This window comes from Sus scrofa, chromosome 14, assembly GCF_000003025.6.
Source record: "Sus scrofa isolate TJ Tabasco breed Duroc chromosome 14, Sscrofa11.1, whole genome shotgun sequence".
Classification (NCBI taxonomy): domain Eukaryota; kingdom Metazoa; phylum Chordata; class Mammalia; order Artiodactyla; family Suidae; genus Sus; species Sus scrofa.
In genome coordinates, this window is record NC_010456.5 from 88,847,815 (window position 1) to 88,867,714 (window position 19,900).

Below are 19,900 nucleotides of genomic sequence, written 5' to 3' on the forward strand. Positions count from 1 at the left end.
CCTCACTCAGTGGGTTAAGGATCTGGCGTTGCCATGAGCTGTGGTGTAGGTCGCAAACTTGGCTTGGATCCTGCGTTGCTGTGGCTGTGGCATAGGCCGGTGGCTACAGCTCCAATTGGACCCGTAACCTGGGAACCTCCATATGCCATGGGTGTGGCCCTACAAAAAGATGAAGAAAAAAAAAAAAGAATGTTATATAAATGGAATCATACTGTGCAGACTTTAACAATTGACTTTTTCTCAGCATAATTCTCCAGAGATCCATCCAAGAGCGTATCAGTAGTTCACTCTTCTGGATATACCCAAGTTTATTTAACCATTTGCTTGCTTGAAGGGCATCTGGATTATTTCCAGGTTTGGGCCATTACATTTTGCAGCAATGAGCCTTGTCCCTTAGGACCGTGCTGTTCTTTCTGACATTTGCCCTGAAACAAAGCAAGTGGCAGATGCAGTCAAGTCTACCTAAGACGAAGGAACATGGCTTTCATGAGATATAGCTCAAAATAAACAAACAGGCCTGGGGAGAGGGCGGAGGTCCCTTCCTATAAGGAGAAGGACTAGATTCATTTTGAACCTGTAACCACCCATTTCTTTTCCAAAAAGGAAATAATTAACCAGAGTTCAGCAGAGTGCACGCAGTTGCAAAGTGGTGAATATGGTTATTTGTTCACTGTATTGCATGCTTAATTAATTCTCTAACCATGAGGCCTGTGAAACTGTGTAATAGGGCACCGAGGAAGCTGACTTCGCCCTCCCTGAGAGCACTGGAAACAAGACTGCTCAGACGGCGGGAAACTTCTTTTTCATTAACGGAAGAATGGGGCAAATAACCTATAAGACTCTCCCATTAGACCGAAAACAGGAAATTAGAAATAAAGGTACATAGAGAAAAGTTCATAAATTAAACTTCGGAGCACAGGCTTCTTTAAACCTTTGTCAATGTTTTTATTCTCTCTCCCTCCCTCTTTGCTATTTCAACCTCTTTATTCTCAGTGCAAAACTTATTATGTAAGCAATAAATATACAAAGGTAAAGACATTTTTAACAAAATCAAGTATGTTCTCCTAATCCCATCACCCAAACACTGGGTGATTTCTTTTCCTGCAACTTCCCTTCTATTCATGGTACTTCTCTGTGTGTGTGTGTGCTTTTTTGTTGCTTTAATCAGTTATCACACAGTTTTGAGTTATTATATCAAGTACTTTTCTAAACTGTGACTTTTTTGTATTTCTTTTATTGTTTTCTTGGCTGCTTAATATCCCATTATGATGCAACTGTACGTAACTGTCTTTTTTTGCCATGTTGTCTTTAATATTACTGTATTTCACTCCATTACCATTTCTATTCTATTCTGTTCATTTTTTACTATACAAAACTGTTTTAAATATTACAATGTTCTAAGGCATTTCAGCCATTTCAACTTGTTTTTATCAAGAAAGCTGAGATGAACATCTTAAAATACTTGGATATTTTCTTATTTTGAATTATTTGAATTATTTCTTTGGGGTAAATTCTCAGGAATAGCATTGTTAGGTCATTGGGCATAAGCATCGTTATGGCTTTTGATATTTCTGAGAGTACAAGCTTCACCAAATTTTGCCAAAATTGGATAGTATTTTTTAAAATTTTGTGAATGGGATGGATGCAAATTAATACATTCTATTTGTATTAGAATATGTATTCATCTCTCATTTGTATTTCTATTGCATACATTGTCTATTGAAATCCTTTATGAATATATTATAAATTATAATGGACTTTCTAAATATTATAGATATTAATCTCTATTCCCGATTATGTAAATGTTTTCCCAATCCATTGCCCCTATTTTTACATGAATTTTGGCATTGTTACTATACAGAAGTTTTGACTTTTTCAATATTATCAACTTTGTTGTTCTTTTTTGTCGTGTTTTTTATCTATCGCTGGCAGCCAGAGGAAGTTTATTACTCTTCTGTAGATCTGATAAAACTAAAGTCTATTTTCTACCAGTCTTTTGATGTTGTTTTTTTTATTTAATCAGCTGTATATAATTTTAGTAGGTGAAGTGAATTTTTAAACCTAAATCCTCTTTTTCAGCTATTCTAGTTCTATCTATGAAGCTGGCCTCCCTCCCCCCATTAAGATACTGACTACCATGCATCCCGCATTATATATCACTGAAAGTGTTCCTTGCCTCACATGGTGGTCCACAGGCTCTATTTTTTTTATATACTTGATAATCCCAAGTTTTAGCTTTTCAATTGTTTGTTATAGTAGTGGTTGTATCCCATCTTATTTTTCTTTCATGTACTTTTTAGAATCGGATCCCAAAAAAGGAAATGATTTTAAAATAACTTATAACCATTTGGAGTTGCATAGGAAGAGCACAGAAAGATGACAAAACACATCACTCCCCTGGCCTTTGAGCCATGTCTCTCAGCAGATTCCTTTGAGGGAACTGGAGCACTTTGAAAACTATGGAAACTCCTTCAAGTAAGGGAAAACCCAAGAGTGCAAACTGGAACAAGGCATCTATCCCAGAAAGTATGAACCAGTGCACCAGCAAGACCTCATCCCATCCCGGCTTATCTTGGTGTAGAAGGCTGATTCTCAAATCCTTTTACAAAGGGAAACCCCATGTGCACACATGCATACACACACACACACACACAGGCACATGCATACACACGCACACACAGAGATTTATTCAACATAAACTGCCAAACTAAACAGGGGTCAACCACAATTCAAATGAGTTTTAGAGGTGACAGGCATGATCTTTTGGAAGTTACTTCTATCAACTGGGCCAGAGGTCTCTTCCATTCCACATAACCTTCTCAGGGACCCACGGGCTTCTTTCCTGATTGTGGAGTCTGTGGGTACATTCTCCAGACCAGCAAATGAGGGCTCCTCCATGTGATCACAGTCAGAAGGATGTCCATGCAGAAACCCTTGGGTTCAGGCTCAGGAAGTGGTCCAACTTTCTCTGTTCACCTAAAACAGTAAGCAGCTTTTACTGGGTAGTCTTACCATTTGGCCAGCACCCTTCCCTAAATAGAATGGTCCAATTGCCTCCTTAATCCCACTGGACAGCAGGGGTTGCTTTAGCCTCATAAGAGAGAACTACTTTGTGAGGAAAATGGTAGGACTCATGACACATGATGGAAAGACATGTGTATTACCCAGGTCTATGTGGAAAGTCACATTCTAGGGGAACTGAGAAAATGCACCCAAAGTAGCACACAGATGCAGTGTGAATCTGCCCTCCTAGCTGTATGATTTTGGACAAATGCAATAAACCTTCCAAGCCCCATTTATAAAAGATGAATAAGGATACCAGTCAAAGTTGATATGAGGATTAAATTAAATTATCTCTAGAAACTACCTATAGATTATTACTGTCTTAATATCTAAATGAGCCAAATAAAATAATTTGTTGCACATTTTTAAAGGATGCATGACTCCATCCATTAGCAAAGTCCTCTTTATACCCTCCAGGACTTCTCCATACTTCCAGGATGAAAGAGAATGTATACAACAGAGGACCATAACCTCTGGGGAATTATAGACCTCCTAGAGGATTTGAAGAATGTTAAGAGCTGCTTTTTTCCAAAGCAGCAGCAAATCGACCTCCTAACTGTAGAGCTCTGTGGGTGCCTTGAAGCACACCTGTGGGCACTTCCACAGAGCCAGGGCTGAGAACTACTGCCTTGAGTACTCACACCTGCAGGCCCACCTCTGTCAGCAGCGAGGATAAGTGACTGTGACAACTCAGCCTCACTCCAGCCAAGCCATCATCCATAGCTGAGGGCTCTTCAGTCCACCCCGAACCTGAGGGTTTTGCCATAAATCAGTACCTCTCCCCACACCACCCCACACCCTATGCTAAGGCAGAAGTCTGACAAAGTTTCGTGGTTCCTTTGTCCAAAAGAGGGGGTGGTAGCAGTATCGAATGCACTAATAAGGTTGCATTTTTCACTGAAGTAATTTCCTCCTATATGATTTATGATTAAAAATAGTTAACACTTTTTGAGTCCTCACTACATGCCACACAGTGTACTAAACACTTGACATGCATTGTCATCTGGTTTTCCTAGGAACTGCATGAGGTGGATTTCATTTTCTCCATTCAACGGTCAGTTAGCAGAGTCTTAGATAGTTTAAAAGTCACTTGCTGCAGGTCACTAGCTGGTAAGTGACAGAGCCTGACTTGGAGCCCTGCTTCACTGCTCTGGTCTCTGCCCCCCCCACCAATGCACTGTGGATCTCCTGGGACATTTCATAAGTACTGACACTTGCGGTCCTTAGTTGCTTCCCTGGGGATCCCCTATATTCTTTTAGCTCCTCAGCCTTGAGGAGCCATATCTGGGAAGATTGCACTCCATATATAAGTGGCTTCCTGCTTGGAATCTACAATACATCATTCCCAAAGTTGTCAGAGTGTCCAACTTCCCCATAAATGGCCTACAGGGTCTTCAAAGCTTCCATGTCATCCCCTCTATGAATGTATTGCTTTCCATTACAGATAAAAACCAGCCTTTTGTCATATTTGAATTTCAAATATCAATCCACCATATCAGTTTGCCTGCCACTGTTCTCTAAGAATCCAGTTCAATCATTTGTGATGAAAATGAGGCTGGAATACAATGGAACAAAAGTGATCAAGTGTGTTTCAATTATACCCAAATCTTTATGGCCAATGCCTTGATAAGTTTTGATGTGTCTTGAAAATGCTTTTGCAAAAGATTCTTGAACATTCAACATTTTTCAAATGTTGGAAATACATATGTTTCAGGCAGTTTAACAGAATACCAGGTGGTTTACCAACCAATCAAGAGTTTAACCCTTTCTACTCACAGTCTGATGGGTTTTGTTATACCTACTCCTCCCACATCTTCATCAGGATGATCTGACTCCAGCCTGGTCACCCTGTCCCAGCTCTGGTAGCCCCTTGTGTCAACAGCTTGGCTTTCTTGACCAAGCAAGGACTCACTGTGATGAGCCACAGGGGCCATTGAGAAGGGCCACATTATATGACATCAAGACTCCTCTCTGAAATACATTTAGCCCAAGGGCAGTCAGGAGCAGATAAAGTAGGAATCAGCACTAGCAACTCGCTGAAAGAGATGCCTGGGGAGAGATGGTGCCACCTGTTGGAAGCAGCGGAGGAGGGCACGAGCAGGGGGTCCAGGGAGTGGGAGGTCTGGGGTTGAATTCTGACTGTTACTTACTCCCTAATGAACCTGGGAAAGTCCCAAATGTGTCATCTGTAAAATGAGAATGATGATAACTCTATTTCATAGGGTTGTTGCCATGGAACATGGACCATGAGAAGTGCCACAATGAGATGTGACCCCCAGAGAGGATGCAAGGAGAACAATGGTGATGCCCATGGACCATCATTCAGCCAAAGTGGAAACAATGAGCCCTGCTAGAAGAACCCAGTGCAGCCTCATTCTACCCAGACAGAGTGATACCCACCTGAGGGTGCCATCATCTGGTTCTCAGCCTCCTCGAGGTCTTCCCACTCGCCCTCGCTATCACAGGATTCTTCCGGAGGTAAAGACTCTGAGAAAGTACCCCAAGAGCAGAACTGTGGTAGGGGAATGGTCCCCGAATCTGCCTCCAGACATTCTCCACAGGGTAGCTGGTCTTCCATTGTAGAATTGATGGTAAGGTACACTTCATCCTCCAAGGTGGGAGAAGGGGCTTCAGGTGGATAGTACATGTCACCTTCCTCACCATCACTGTACAATTCAGGGCCAGAAAATAGAAACCCATGTGTCTTCCAGCGCTGATGAGAAATTCCTCTCCCCTCCTCCCTTTTGCTTTCAGGATGCTCATCACAGGTGAGCCAGCCAGGCTTCAAAGAGCTCCTGCCAGAGACTACTCTGGGACTAGGAGGTGAACAGGGAATAAGGCATGGCCCCTGATCTTGAGGAGCCTCTAATTTAATGGGAAGAGCCAATAGTGAAAAAAATGTTACAATCCAGTAGTTAGTTCTATGGTAGAAGTAGCGCAGAGCATTATAGGAGCAGGGGCAGTCTTTACTGAGTCCAGGAGACCATGGGGGAACTTGCCAGAGGACACAGCATCAAAAGCAGAGCTGTGACCCAGTTCTAGGACTAACACTTCATGTGGGAAGTCAGCCAGACCTCCGGCAAGTTTATCAACTTCTCTAGAACCACAGTTTTTTTCATCCAAAAAATGGGAAGGTCAAGAAACTTAAAGGAGTGTTGGGATGCTTAAATTAAATATCCTGATACAGCCATCCATGGCTCCTGGTGCAGGGTTTAAGTTCTCAGTAAATGAAAGATGCAATAATTACTACTATGGTTATGATTGCTATTTCAAGGGGGAATTAGATGGAAAAGGCCAAAGCAGGAGGCTGAGAACATCTCAAGCAGGTGACCTTCAAAGCATTTAATGCAAATTTCAGGTCCTTTTCTGAGCACTGAAAATGTGCCTATTTGGAGACAAAGCCAGCGGGAGTGACATGTACTCCCCATGTGACACAGGAAGCAGATGGACAGCAAAGTTCATTGTCTGGCGACGAAGTCACAGATGAACAGTGAAAGAGCAAGCCTTTCTGGGCTGCCTGAAGGTCCCCACACATGCGTTTTGATTAGAAAGAGCAGTCCATGTAGACGACAGAGCATTTTGCACAGCGCTTCCAACATGCAGAGAAGGTACTCAGAAAATATCTGTCGAGAGTCTGGTTAGAGAAGATGAGTGGGAAAATCTAAAAGAGATGCATATAGGTTGAGCTTTGTACCAAATGCATGAATCCTTGTTTCTCAGCCTCTTTCCCTACCCTTAAATCAATGGGTTGGCTTTGTCAGTGTCCCTTTCCTTTTTTCTTTCCCTTTCCAGCAATATCTCTTCGCCTTAAGGTCAGCTCTGGTACCTGGACCTCCCCATAGCTACAAGCCCCCAACACCCATATACCTGGCCCTCCTTCCCTGTACATCTGGACTGTTCATCCTGACCTGAGTTTCACTGTCAAAGAGACATCAATTCTGCTTATATTAGAGCCACAGAGTTCATATAAGCCTGCGTTTCATGTAAATATATACACACTCATGTGTTTCAAAAGGAGACTTAGGCTACAAGGACTAAAGAAGAACATTCACTTTAAGACAACAATATCTAAACATCGCTAAGCACACTAAATTGGTTTACTTTTATTTTTTTATTTTTTTGGCCATGCCCACAGCATGTAGAAGTTCCTGGGCTAGGGATCAAACCCACGCCATAGCTGTAACCAGCGCCACAGCAGTGACAATGCTATGTTCTTAATCCAATGAACCACAGGTGAACTCTGAAAAATTGATTTAAAACCTTTAAGTACTTGTCTGAATTGTGTAGAAAATGTGTTTTCTTATTTACAATAGCCAAAACATGGAAACAACCTAAATGTCCATCGACAGAGGAGTGGATCAAGAAGATGTGGTACATATACACAATGGAATATTACTCAGCCATTAAACAGAACGAAATACCAGCATTTTTAGCAACATGGATGGGCCTAGAAACTATCATGCGAAGTGAAGTCAGCCATACAATGAGACACCAACATCAAATGCTTTCACTGACATGTGGAATCTGAAAAAAGGCCAGACTGAACATCTTTGCAGAACAGATGCTGACTCACAGACATTGAAAAACTTATGGTCTCTGGAGGAGACAGTTTGGGGGGTGGGAGGATGTGCTTGGGCTGTAGGATGGAAATCCTGTGAAATCAGATTGTTATGATCATTATACAACTATAGATGTGATAAATTCATTTGAGTAATAAAAAAATGTGTTTTCTTATAAACGTAAGGAGGGAACACCACGGAAGTTTGGTTTTTTATAAGTTTTATTACGATTGATTTACAATGTTCTGTCAATTTCTGCTGTACAGTAAAGTGACTGAGTCAAACATATATAACACATATATGTTCTTTTTACCACATTACCCTCCATCACGTTCCATCACAACTGAGTAGATATATAGTTTCCTTTGCTATATACAGAAGTTTTGTCAAAGGACAGGAAATCCAGCCTAGTGCCTTGGTCCATCCTGCCCTACTCCCCATCCCCCAGCCGCAAATTTCTCCCTCCCTCCCCGCCAAGAGGCAGGTGGCAACACTGCAGTGCCTGACTGTACCCCCTCACCTCCCACCTCCATGCTTCTCCAACCTTCTAATAAGCTCCTTGTTCTCCAGGTTGGATCCAAGGCTCCAGCTACTGGCCCTGCCCAGAGAGACATCCAGGGAGGCTGTCAGCTTGAGAGGCAAGAGGCACAGCTGTTGGGTGTCCAGAAGGGGCTCAGTGGTCTCCAGGGTGATGTCATGGCCATCATCCCAGCAGGAGTCAGGGAGAACAGCTGCCTTTCCATCTACCCTTCCACCCAGGCCACCAGGCTGCCCTTGGAGCTCTGACCTGGACGTTGCTGGTGGGCTGGGGAAAGGGAAGCGAGGAAAGAAGAGGCCTAGAGGAGTCCCCAGACAGAGCTGCTTCATGGAAAGGGCGAGAATCAGGGATTTGGAGAATTTGGTAAGATGGTGGCCTTGCTTTAGAGTAGGTCCAGGTGTGGCAGCAGGGGACAGGCCAGGCAAAGAGGCAGGATCCTCCCCCCAGGGCTCAAGGCCAGCTCAGGGTCTGGGAATAATGCATTAGGACTCCCATCTAGAACCTGAAGGGAGCAGGGTGCTCTGAGCTCTCTGCTCACCCCCAGAAAGACTTCATGACCTCAGCTGATCCCTGCCCTCATTCCCTCCCTGCCAGAGGGAAGCAGCCTTTTATAGACAGATGGCACCTAGAGGAGAATCTGGAGACCGCATCTGGGCTCTGTGCCCAGCCACCTCCCCCGCACAAGCTGGCGGGGCCCGGGAAGCAGGCGCCCCACCAGATCCCACAACTCTGCAGCGACTGCTTTTAAGGAAAACAATCCCAGTTCAGCTCTGAGGTCAGTGAAATCTTCATGAAGCTTCTTCAGACTGCTGGGTTTGAAGTTCAGTTGATAATCCTGAGCTGGAGATCAATATTTAGGAGTCATCAGAGTGGGGTACCTGGCTACGTGTATGGGGGGGGGGCGGGCAGGGAGCCTGTCAGCATGCAGAGAGAACCCAATTGAAGGCAGCACTCAGCCCCATCCTGTCTGGATGCTGGGTGAGACCACTGTTGTTCCTGGTTGGGAATCTGCCCCACTCCCTCCTCTCGGTCACACTCCAACCACTTCACAGCAGTCCCCTGTGCCCTCTCATTTGATCCACAGCCCCACTTACCTGGAGCCTCATTCACTCCTCTGCCAGCTACTCTGAGGTCATACTCAGCATGGCAGCCAAGGTTGACTTAGACCCTCGGTCTCCCAATCATCCTTTGCTTTGCCAGGAACATTGCCTTTCCCAGAAGGAGGACAGTAACTAGGTTCATTTCAAGGAACTGGCTTCACTTTGCCTTCTTAAATGACTAAGAAGACAAATCCTCACCTTCACTGGATGATATTTGTTGAAAATAGATGCATTTTCACTACAGAAATATAAGTATCCATTCGGGGGGTGGGGAGGAAGAGGAAGACGGGGAGGGAAGGGACAGGAGGGAAGGAAAACAGCCTTAAACTTTCTGCAGTGACCAACTTCCCATCCAGTGAGCATAAGCCCCAAAGTGAACATGAGTGGGAAACTTGAATCTGTCATCCCTTCGTTCCTAAGAAGCCAGCATCTAAAGGTAAGCATCTTGCAATCAGCATGTCCATAAATGCAAGCCACCAGACTGCATCTGAAGTTCAGCCAGTGAAAAAGTAATCTGCTTTCACACCAAGGGGGAAAAGGCATCACGCCTTCCAAAGTGATGTTCAGGGTAATGTGACTTGATGTGATTTTCACCTTATGCCCAAACTTTAGAAACTAAGCTTACATAAGACGCAACTCCAGCCCAACACCAGGTCCTCTCTGTGGAAGGCACACAGTTCCAATGTTCCTCCATGAAAATGTACTGTACTGCTTTATGGCAACATGTTTATAAGGACCTACTGCTCTATGGTAGTAGTATGTGTACAGTGTTGTAAAAGAAAGAATGGGCAGAGAAAAGTTAAACTTCAAGTTCTCCATGAACACTCTGGGTTTGCTGGGTGTTGGCAGCCATCTGACTGTAGGAAGTAGCCACCTGGTAGAGGGTAAGTTCTGCATTTGCTGGAATCTCAATTGACGGGACTGCTCTTTAGCTGGAAATGGCTCAGGAAAGGGAAAGAAAACTGACTTGTGTTGAGTTCCTGCTGTGCACCAGGCACTGGGCTAGTGTATTCTTTCTTTAGGACTGAACTGCACACAGTGAGCATGCAGGGGATCTTCATTTACATTTAAGAAGCATCAAGCTCAGCGACTTCAACTCTCTAGGTGCACTAGTGAATGGTAGAGCTGAAATCAAGTCTATATGATCAAGAAGTCAGTGTTCTTTTTATTCTGTAGAAAGAGAACTTCACTCATGGGTACCAGAAACAAAGAGGCAATTACCTGGGACAGCCACTAGCCACCTCAGGACTGAGCTGCAGATATGCTGGGGGGTCCACAAAGAACCACAACTCCACTATGGAATCCTAATTCTGACCCTACCCAGGGACTAAGAGAACTGTGTCCAGGGATTGCTGGCATGTGCCATGCTTTTCCTCCTGTAGGGGGCAGTCACTCTGTGTGCTTTAAGTGCAAGCTAAGGTCCCATTGGAGGAGAAGCTAATATGATTTGAGTCCTTCCTTTGAAGAGAAAAAGTTCCCTGAATGGCAGAGAGAAAACACAGCACAAGTGAAACTCAGTAAAAGGAAATATGAGGAGGCAGAGCACTGCCATCATCAGGGCCATGGGAGGCAAGTGCAAGGGGGAGGAGTTGGCCATGGATGGAGTCAGTACAGGAACAGAGACGTTGCCACCTGTAACTCCATGGACCCCATGGGCCTGGGCAGTGTGTGTGTGGCAGCAACCAACATGGAAATCAGAGGCTCCACCAGAATGTCCTGAAGAAGTTCTTAGTATAATTCTAGGAAGAGACAACCCCATCCCTCTAAGGATGTCAGATTTGGGACATCTGGTATACCCTTGTGAGTAGGGCTGCTAAGACTAATTTGTTTCAGAAATATAAAATAGGAGTTCCTGTGTGGTGCGGCAGAAACGAATCCGACTAGGAACCATGAGGTTGTAGGTTTGATCTCTGGCCTTGCTCAATGGGTTAAGGATCCGGCATTGCCGTGAGCTGTGGTATAGGTCACAGACAAGGCTTGGATCCTGCGTTGCTGTGGCTGTGGCCTAGCCTGGGAACCTCCATATGCCATGCGTGCGCCCCTAAAAAGACAAAAAGATGAAAGAGAAAGAGAGAAAAAAAAGAAGGAAGGAGGGAAGGAAAGGAAAGAAAGAAAAGAAATATAAAATAATGTGATGTTTCTTATTTTTAAAAAAATGGGGGGGAATGAAGAAACATAAAAGGATAAAGGAGTCAGGATTTATAAGTAGAAGATAGAGAGAAGCAGTTTCCTCTTAATATAAGGAAGAACTTTCTGATCAACAACTGCACAATGATAAAATGGGCCACCTCAAAAGGTAGCAAGTTTTGTATCCCTGGAGATATTCAAGCAAAAGTGTGCCCTCTACTTCAGGGATATCGCACAGCAGATTCCAGCATGGGATACAAGAGTAGATGAGACTATTTTTATACTGAACAGTCCATGAATGAAAGAGGGACAACCTATACCAATAATTAGTTTAAAATGTTATTAATAAGAAATAACTATATTATATTAAAAGCATATGGCAAGTCAAACTCTAGGCTTGTACCTAAATCAAGAGCCACTTTATAATCCTGTCCATCACCCCAAACTATCTACCAGTAAAAGCTTTAAAAATTCAGAAGAGGAGTTCCCGTCGTGGCGCAGTGGTTAACGAATCCGACTAGGAACCACGAGGTTGCGGGTTCGATCCCTGCCCTTGCTCAGTGGGTTAACGATCCGGCGTTGCCGTGAGCTGTGGTGTAGGTTGCAGACGCGGCTCGGATCCAGCGTTGCTGTGGCTCTGGTGTAGGCCGGTGGCTACAGCTCCGATTCGACCCCTAGCCTGGGAATCTCCATATGCCGCGGGAGCGGCCCAAGACCAAGAAATAGCGAAAAAAAAGACCAAAAAAAAAAAAATTTCAGAAGAGTGGCCACATTCCTACAGGAAAAGTGCGGTTCCTTGGATGTTTCCTACAAGTTCATAGGAATAGTTGTCCTTGGATAAATCTCTGTAGGTTATTTCCTTTACCATTTGATCAAGGATATCAATTACTGCCTAGAATGCAACTAAGGAACTATACATAACACTTGTGCTTCTGCATTTTCAGGCAACGAAGATGAATACAGCTGATGAATAAGCTTGCCCACTCTGTTCTGCTTCACAGAGTAGCTGAGTTTTGTTTGGCTGGCACATTACAGTGTACTTTAAAAAAAAAAATGTATCTGGATGCTTCTAAGAAATATAAGCCTGGCTCTTATCAGTCATAGATCTCACTCTGCCTAACTGCACTACCCAGCTGCTTCATAGTTCATGTCACCTACCTATCCTCATAGATCTGCCCAAATAAGAGCCATTTCATCTCAGTGAGTTTATACAGTATCAAAGCAAACCATTGTTTCCCATTATCTGGCTTCTTTTTGTCCATGCATGTAGCTAGCACACCTCTAGGAGCAGTATCGTACCCTCTCTCAGTATCTGTACCCCTCTTTCTGCTCCTAACAGGTTTCTAAGCACCTTGGGTGTCTGTGATAAATATACTCATCAAACTGAATACAAAAGCATGTTTTCCATTGGAAATGGACTGAGAACTGGAACTACTTAGAGATGGATGAGCACAAAAATGCAGACTAAGTTAAAAATAAATGGCAGAGATCTCATCATGGCTCAGAGGTTAACCAATCCAACTATTATCCATGAGGACATGGGTTTGATCCTTGGCCTTGCTCAGTGGGTTAAGGATCCAGCATTGCCATGAGCTGTGGTGTAGGTGGCAGACGCAGCTCTGATCCCGAGTTTCTGTGGCTGTAGTGTAGGCCAGCAGCTTCAGCTCCTATTGGACCTCTAGCCTGGGAACCTCCATATGCCATGGGTGGGGCCCTAAAAATAAATAAAAAAAAAAAAAGCTATTAAAATGAATGTTTCATCCTGGTTTGAGGATGTAAATTTGTTTGTTTGTTTGTTTAAAGCTGGTAATTATAAAGCTTTATATCAGCAATAGAAATGACGATGTACACAAGAGAACTTCTTTCTTAGCGCAATGCTTCAAGAGGCCATAAGGGATGCAGGGCAAAGGTTTGTATGCTGGGAAGAAACCCCAAGGCCAGCCATCTGAAGTCTCCAAGAGGACTGGAGGACTTTTGGGTGGGGTTTACTTTCCCAAAAGCTCACAAGTTGTGGTTATAGTAGCTCCAGATTGTATGTGTCTCTCTTCCCCCCATCCCTCCAAATGCTCAGAACAGTCCTGGGCCCAGAAAGCATCTGGGCACTTGTCTGAGTTATTGACGGCTTGATTATAACTTCTCACAATGAAATGGATGCAATTTACAATACGTCTACAAAAGGATGATCTTACCTTTCAAGTCTCCTGATATCACAAACTGAATAGGAATTTTGCCTAGGTCCTTTTCCAAAGAGGTAGCCAGTGCTGATGCCTCCATTTCTTGGTGAAGTCTGCATAAATGAGGGTAGCAATCCCGAGGATGCATCAAGGAAGTGGCCCAGCATCTCTCTATGCCTTGGTCCCATCGTGCCTCTCTGGGGGCCTGTTGGAAAGACTCTGGCCTGAGACCCAGGCCTTCCCCTGGGTCTGGGGAGGCACTGTCCCTCTGGCTGTCCTCTTGATCCAGGCTGGGGTTCTGCTCTGAGTCAGTGCACGTTGCCCTAGTGAATTCTTTGTCTGCTGACAGCACGGGTGTCTATTGAAAGAAATGCTAAGGATTATTGCCATGGTGCCTACTAAACAACATCTAAAAACTGCTTTTAAAAAAATAATAAGCCTTTTTTTTTCCCCTGTGACTGTAGAGCAAAGAAGTTAAGAGATGGGTTCTGGGGCCAGTCTCCCTCTTCAGAACCCCAGCTCCCACTGGACTCCAGGCAACACACTTAACCATCTCTAAGCCTCTTAGCTTGGGGCCACTCAGAGCTCTTGATAAATGTGGGCATCATTCATTTATTAATCAAAAATATTTTGAAATGTTTAAAAATATGAAAACACAAGCAATGACTCTTTATCCCACTTTCAAGTAAGAAATTTCTTTAAAGTTTCTCTATCCTCCTCTGTTCTCACTCAAGAATGGTCCGTTTTGCCCAGGCTCTTCTCCTCTCCCCTCACGGTACCCGTTCCTGGGTCTCCTCACGTCTCCAACCATCACTTGATTTTCCTCGACTGCTTACATCCCTCTGCGGCCTTTTATCTTCTTCTTTTGCTGACCAGCGATGACATGCTAACACTGCTCAACTTTCTACAGCCAAAAACATCTGCACTTCAGTAGAAAACTACACGTTGTCTATAGCACCGCCTTGGGGGTATCTGATTCTAGCTATATTTCTCATTTTGAGCTACCTTATAAATAGCTCTCTATAAATAAACATGTTGTTCTTTGAAATCTCGCTTGAACAAGTTTGAACACCTGCCTGTTCCCTCGTGGAATGAGTTCAATAAGATCTTTCATGTTGTTCATTAGTATGGTCTCTCTATGTGAGATTCGTGATAACCCCTTTCTGAAGGTTATTTTTACCACTTCCATTCCATGACCCACATCCCGAATGTAATAGAGCATGCGGACTTCCAAGACAGGCAAGGCTGGGCTCCCGCCCCTGCCCTCACTCAGAGCACAGGAACGTTTCCTCTGCCCCAGGCCCAGTGGTCTCCTCACCTGTCTGATTGTCCACTCCCCACAGGGAGAGGGGGATATACCCCAAAATGCGCACTTTTATTTAATTATAAATTATAAACATGACTCTACTGACATGCACGGTACATTAGAAGGAGTACACCAAAAAAGAAAATTTGAAATGGATGAGATAAAAAATAAGAAGAATAGTTAAATTTTCTCTCATACTCCTTGGGAGGCCTTCAAAATCTCCTTTTTTAATCAATCTTCTGGGAGTTCCTGCTGTGGCTCAGCAGTAAGGAACCCAATTAGAATCCATGAGGATGTGGGTTTGATCCCTGGCCTCGTTCAGTGGGTTAAGGATGTATTGTTGCCATAAGCTGTGGCATAGGTCACAGACATGGCTCGGATCCCGCATTGCTATGGCTGTGGCATAGGCCGGCAGGTGCAGCTCCGATTCGATGTTTAGGCTGGGAACTTCCATATGCCGCAGGTGCAGCCCTAAAAAACGAAACAAAAATAAATAAATAAATAAATAAATTTAATAAAATAATCGTTCTTCTTCCAGCTCATCATCCCCAGGACTCGCTCTCCAGAAATCCTTCAGCCTCTTCCAGGCCTTTGCCCTCCACCACCCACCCCAGCAGCTCCCCATGGCAGTCAGGAGGGAATCACCACACTACCAAGATTTCTAAGGCCCTATAGCCTGTGGTCCATCCCACTTCCCTTCAGTAACTACAGTCCAGACACAACCATTACCTTCTTGTCTGTCAAATATCCAGGTCATTCCTGTCTCAGAGCCTTGGCACCAGGTAGCCCTTCTCCCTGGAATAACCTTACTCCAGATGTTTGTACAGCTGCCGCCACCTCCTAACAACTCTAATTCTGAACTAAATGCTCCTTTCCCTGGTCTTCAATCTGCCCTCTGGAACCATGTGAATGAGTGAAAATTCTTCTTGGCCCTTGGATATGAGGAGAGGGAATGCATCCCCATTCTGAGCCCCAAGCCCTTCCACTGGATGTTTCCAGGCTCTCCTGGGAGAGGCTCTTCTTCAGGACAAAAGGACAACTGTTTCCCTGGCATTTCCCAGATATCTCAACAAAAACACCGGGTACCAGCCTCTTGGCCTCATCTTTGTGTGTGTGAACTTGACCCTCTCCCACCCTCTCCCACCCATTCAGTTTCTTGACACAATTGCTGGCATTTACCTTCTTTTCCAAACTGACAACTTTCTTTTTTTTTTTTCTTTTTATGGCCGCACCCATGGCATATGGAGGTTCCCAGGCAAGGAGTCAAATCAGAGCTGCAGCTGCAGCTGCCAGGCTACGCCACAGCCACAGAAAAACCAGATGTAAGCCACATCTACAACCTCTGCCACAGCTCACGGCAATGCTGGATCCTTTAACTCACTGAGCAAGGCCAGGGATTGAACCCACATCCTCATGTATGCTAGTCTGGTTTTTAACCCACTGATCCATAATGGGAACTCCCAAACTGACAACTTTCTGATTTCCTTCCCATAGCTTTTTTTTTTTTCTCATCAAAGTTGATATCAAATGACCTCCTGGAGTCCAAGCATCAAGAGGATCTAGGTGACAAAGTCCCCTGGGCTGTCTCCAGCAACTGTCACCCTCAGTGATGATAAGTGTTGGATTTTATCCATGTCTTATCTACATCTCAGATGAGGGGTCATGAGGCCTAGAGAAGCTAGGCAAGTACCCAAGGCCCACGAAGCAAGAGTGGCACAGCAGGTATAGGGATTCCAGGGTGCCCACAGATCCCCCTCCAGGACTGAGACCCTCAGCCCCCTGCTGCCAGGAGTGCCAACTGCTGGTGGCTCATAGCTCGCCTCTCCCCAGGAACTCCCTCAGCCAAAGTGAGGCCCCTCCCTAGGGACGGCCCATACCCTGGTGCTGGCTGATGCAGAGAGCAAAGGTATAGGCTCTTTGGGGACAGCTCTGAGGGACCATCCCAGCTTCATAGCTCCCTGTGGGGTCACCCAGGGCCCTTGTTACAGCAGTACCCCATCAACTTTCCCTTCTGCCCAGCTCTGCTCCTCTCACCCTCACAAGGATGTTCCCAAGAGACGGCCCCATAAACCTCCTATACTTGAATTTCTGATGCAGAGTCAGTGTCCGAGGGACAAAACAATTGGCACTGTGATGTTTAATTTGGGGGGGGGTCTTTTTTCTCCCTTTTTTTTTTTTCTTTTTAGTGCCGCACCTGCGGCCTATGGAGGTTCCCAGCCTAGGGGCCTAATCAGAGCTATGGCCGCCGGTCTACGCCACAGCTACAGCAATGCCAGATCCAAGCTTACACCACAGCTCATGGCAATGCCAGATCCTTAACCCACTAAGCAAGGCCAAGGATCGAACCCACAACCTCATGGTTCCTAGTCGGATTCGTTTCCATTGCACCACAACGGGAACTCCAGATGGTTAATTTTGTATGTCAACTTGGCTGGGCCACAGTACTTAGGTATTTGCTCAAACATTAATCTGGATGTTTCTGCAAAGGAATTTTGAAATTATATTAGAATGGAAATCAGAAGACTTGGAGTAAAGCAGATTGCCTTCCAGAATGTGGATGAGCCTTGTCCAATCAGGTGAAGGCCTCAAGAGAAAAAAGACTGAGATCCCCAAGAAAGAATGGATTCTGCCTCCAGACTGCCCTAGGATTCACATTGCATCATCATACCTCTCTGGTCCAATTGGCCTCCCTGCTCTGAAGAATTTAGACTAGACAACACCCACAATCACATAATTAATAGATTTAAGCCAATTCCTTAATATCTCTCTTTCTTTCTTTCTTTCTCTCTTTCTCTCCCCCTCCCTCTTCCTCTCCCTTTCCTCTCCCCCTTCCTCTCTCTCTTCCCCCTCAACACACACCACCCTATTGGTTCTATTTCTCCAGAGAACCTAGTACAGGCATCAATGTAAAAATTATGAATTTTCCTGAATCCAACCCCTCTCCTCTTTGCACTAGACCACACAGGTCTAATTCATGCTTTAGAAGGGTGGACATACACCCTGGTCTCCATTTCTCTCCTCACCTTCCCTTCGTCTGGTTTTATATCTATTCCCCACCCCCAGCTCCTGGTTTCCCCTCTCCAATGCTTGGGCTGCCAGACAGCCTGGCCCTAGAAGTTTCATGGCCCAGATCTAAACACATAACCATCTACAAGAATATTGGGAGAGGCAGAAGCAGGGAGAGAAAGGTGAAGGCAAAGATAGGACCCTGTGAACTTGTCACAGAATAACCGAGGTTTGAGGCCCAGCTACGTTCCCACCCCATTGAAAGAAGACAGCATTGAACTCTACTGAAAGCAAGGTTGGGCTTCTCAGGACCCATCAGAAAAGGGGTGCCTGACTGTGAGGCACATGGAGAGGACAGAGGGTACCATCCCTTACCTGCCAGCCCTGGTCCATCTCAGGCAGTGCACCTGGCGGGGGCCGGCAAAGCAGGAGTGTGACTTCCTGTGAGGCCCCTCGCAGCAAATGGAGCACCTCCTACAGGAAACCAAAATCCATGGTTAGACGTGGGCTGGCGTGGCTGTGGGATGTCTGTGCCGCCCACTATCTCCCTGGCCCTGGCCCCTTCTCCCCCAACCTCCATCTCATTCTTGGCTCCAAAGAAGTTTGAAGAACACTGCTGTGGGCCTGACTTCCCAAAATGCAAGGAGCCAAGGCCACTGGCCTGTGGTTCCCACAAAGATGATGAGACAGTGCTGAGCTGGAAATGGCCAAGATCTGTGCAGGGCCTTTCATTGCAGCATCTGCCCATACTAATGCCTTTTCTTCAGAGAGTGACTCAAGCAAATGATTGTTCCCTTCTCAACCTCCTTTCCCTCCCTATCCCCCTCATCTCAGGGGCCACCACCCCAATCTCTAAAGCCGGACCCTCAACCCTGAGCTTCCAGCCAAAGCTCAGCTCAAGCCCTCAGAACCTCTCGCCTGTGAAATTGCAGTGACCTCCTCTCTGCTCCCTGCCTCCTCCACCGTCACCCACCTCCCTTCCTCCACATCACTAAAGTGCAGTCGTTCCAAAATGCAGATATAACCAGATTCTTCTCCTACTGAGGCCCCTCTCCAACTCACCTCACCCTCGATATAAGCAGCACCCAGAAGCTGTTCTTACCTGCCATTGCCTCTCACCCTGCTCTCTCCCACCTGCTACCCTCTGCATCCACATCCTAAGCTCCCACCTTGCCAAACCTCTTGCTCCAAGCCACCCTCTCAAAGGCCAGGGCATGAGGTTGGCTGAATAGCTCTTCTTATCTGTCTAAGAAGAGACTTCTCAACCTCTTGGCACTATTGACGTTTCAGGCCAGATGATTGTTGGCGCTGTCCTGTTCACTGCAGGATGTTAAGCAGGCTCTCTGGTCTCTACCCACTAGGTGCTGGTAGCATCCATAAGTTGTGACAACCATAAATGTCTCTGGACTTCACCAAATGTCCCAGTACATAAAAGCACCCCCTCTTGGGAACCACGGATCTGGATCCTATGCAGCACCCCCAGCTGCAATGGACTGCCATGAAATGTGTCCTTTCCGGTCCCCTGGTGTAAGCACTGCAGCCGGGGATTTAATCTCTCCTGACACTTATTTCCTGCAGTGAGTGTAGTACCCTTATCTGTCCCACTGCCCCTGTGAGCTCTGAGACCATATGAATAGTCTGACTCTGTGTCTCCAACCCCTCACGCAGTTGCTGGCCCAGCAGCGGTTCTCAGAGGACCATTCCTATATCAGATGAAGGACGCAGGCTGGATAAAGGCATCCCCACCCTAACCTTATTCTGAGGATTCTCCATCACTCCCCATCCCACCTAGTGCCACTCCCTCCTTCGTCTGCCTTGCTTTGTGCCCAGCTTGCTCTGTGCCCACCTTGCCTGTGCCCTAGAGTGTGGGCTGCAGAGATGTTTCCTTCTGGCCTCAGCCAAGGGGATTGGTGAGAAGGGATCAGAGCCAAGGAGGAGATGGAAGTCCAGGTTTGCTTTCCTGCCTTTCTCCCCGTCAAGTTGTCACAGGATGACTGTGTCCCTCGGTTGTTTTCATAGCTCATTTC

At 45.5% G+C, this 19,900-nt stretch overlaps 1 protein-coding gene across 4 annotated transcripts in view; it reads right to left on the reverse strand.

Moving 5' to 3' along the window:
* The window catches only part of FRMPD2 (FERM and PDZ domain containing 2), a 118,235-nt gene continuing 98,492 nt past the window's right edge, over nt 158-19,900 (reverse strand). For 2 of the 4 annotated variants that reach the window (XM_021073049.1, XM_021073048.1), the window contains exons 27-30: nt 18,249-18,347; nt 13,577-13,919; nt 5,464-5,729; nt 158-2,976 (exon numbers count right to left, since the gene is read on the reverse strand). In XM_021073049.1, the coding sequence (XP_020928708.1) occupies nt 5,476-5,729; nt 13,577-13,919; nt 18,249-18,347 (696 nt within the window). In that variant the 3' untranslated portion in view covers nt 158-2,976; nt 5,464-5,475. Of the gene's footprint in view, nt 2,977-5,463; nt 5,730-7,747; nt 9,001-13,576; nt 13,920-18,248; nt 18,348-19,900 lie in introns of those variants that run through there. The other 2 variants (XM_021073051.1, XM_021073050.1) reach the window with 2 other exon arrangements.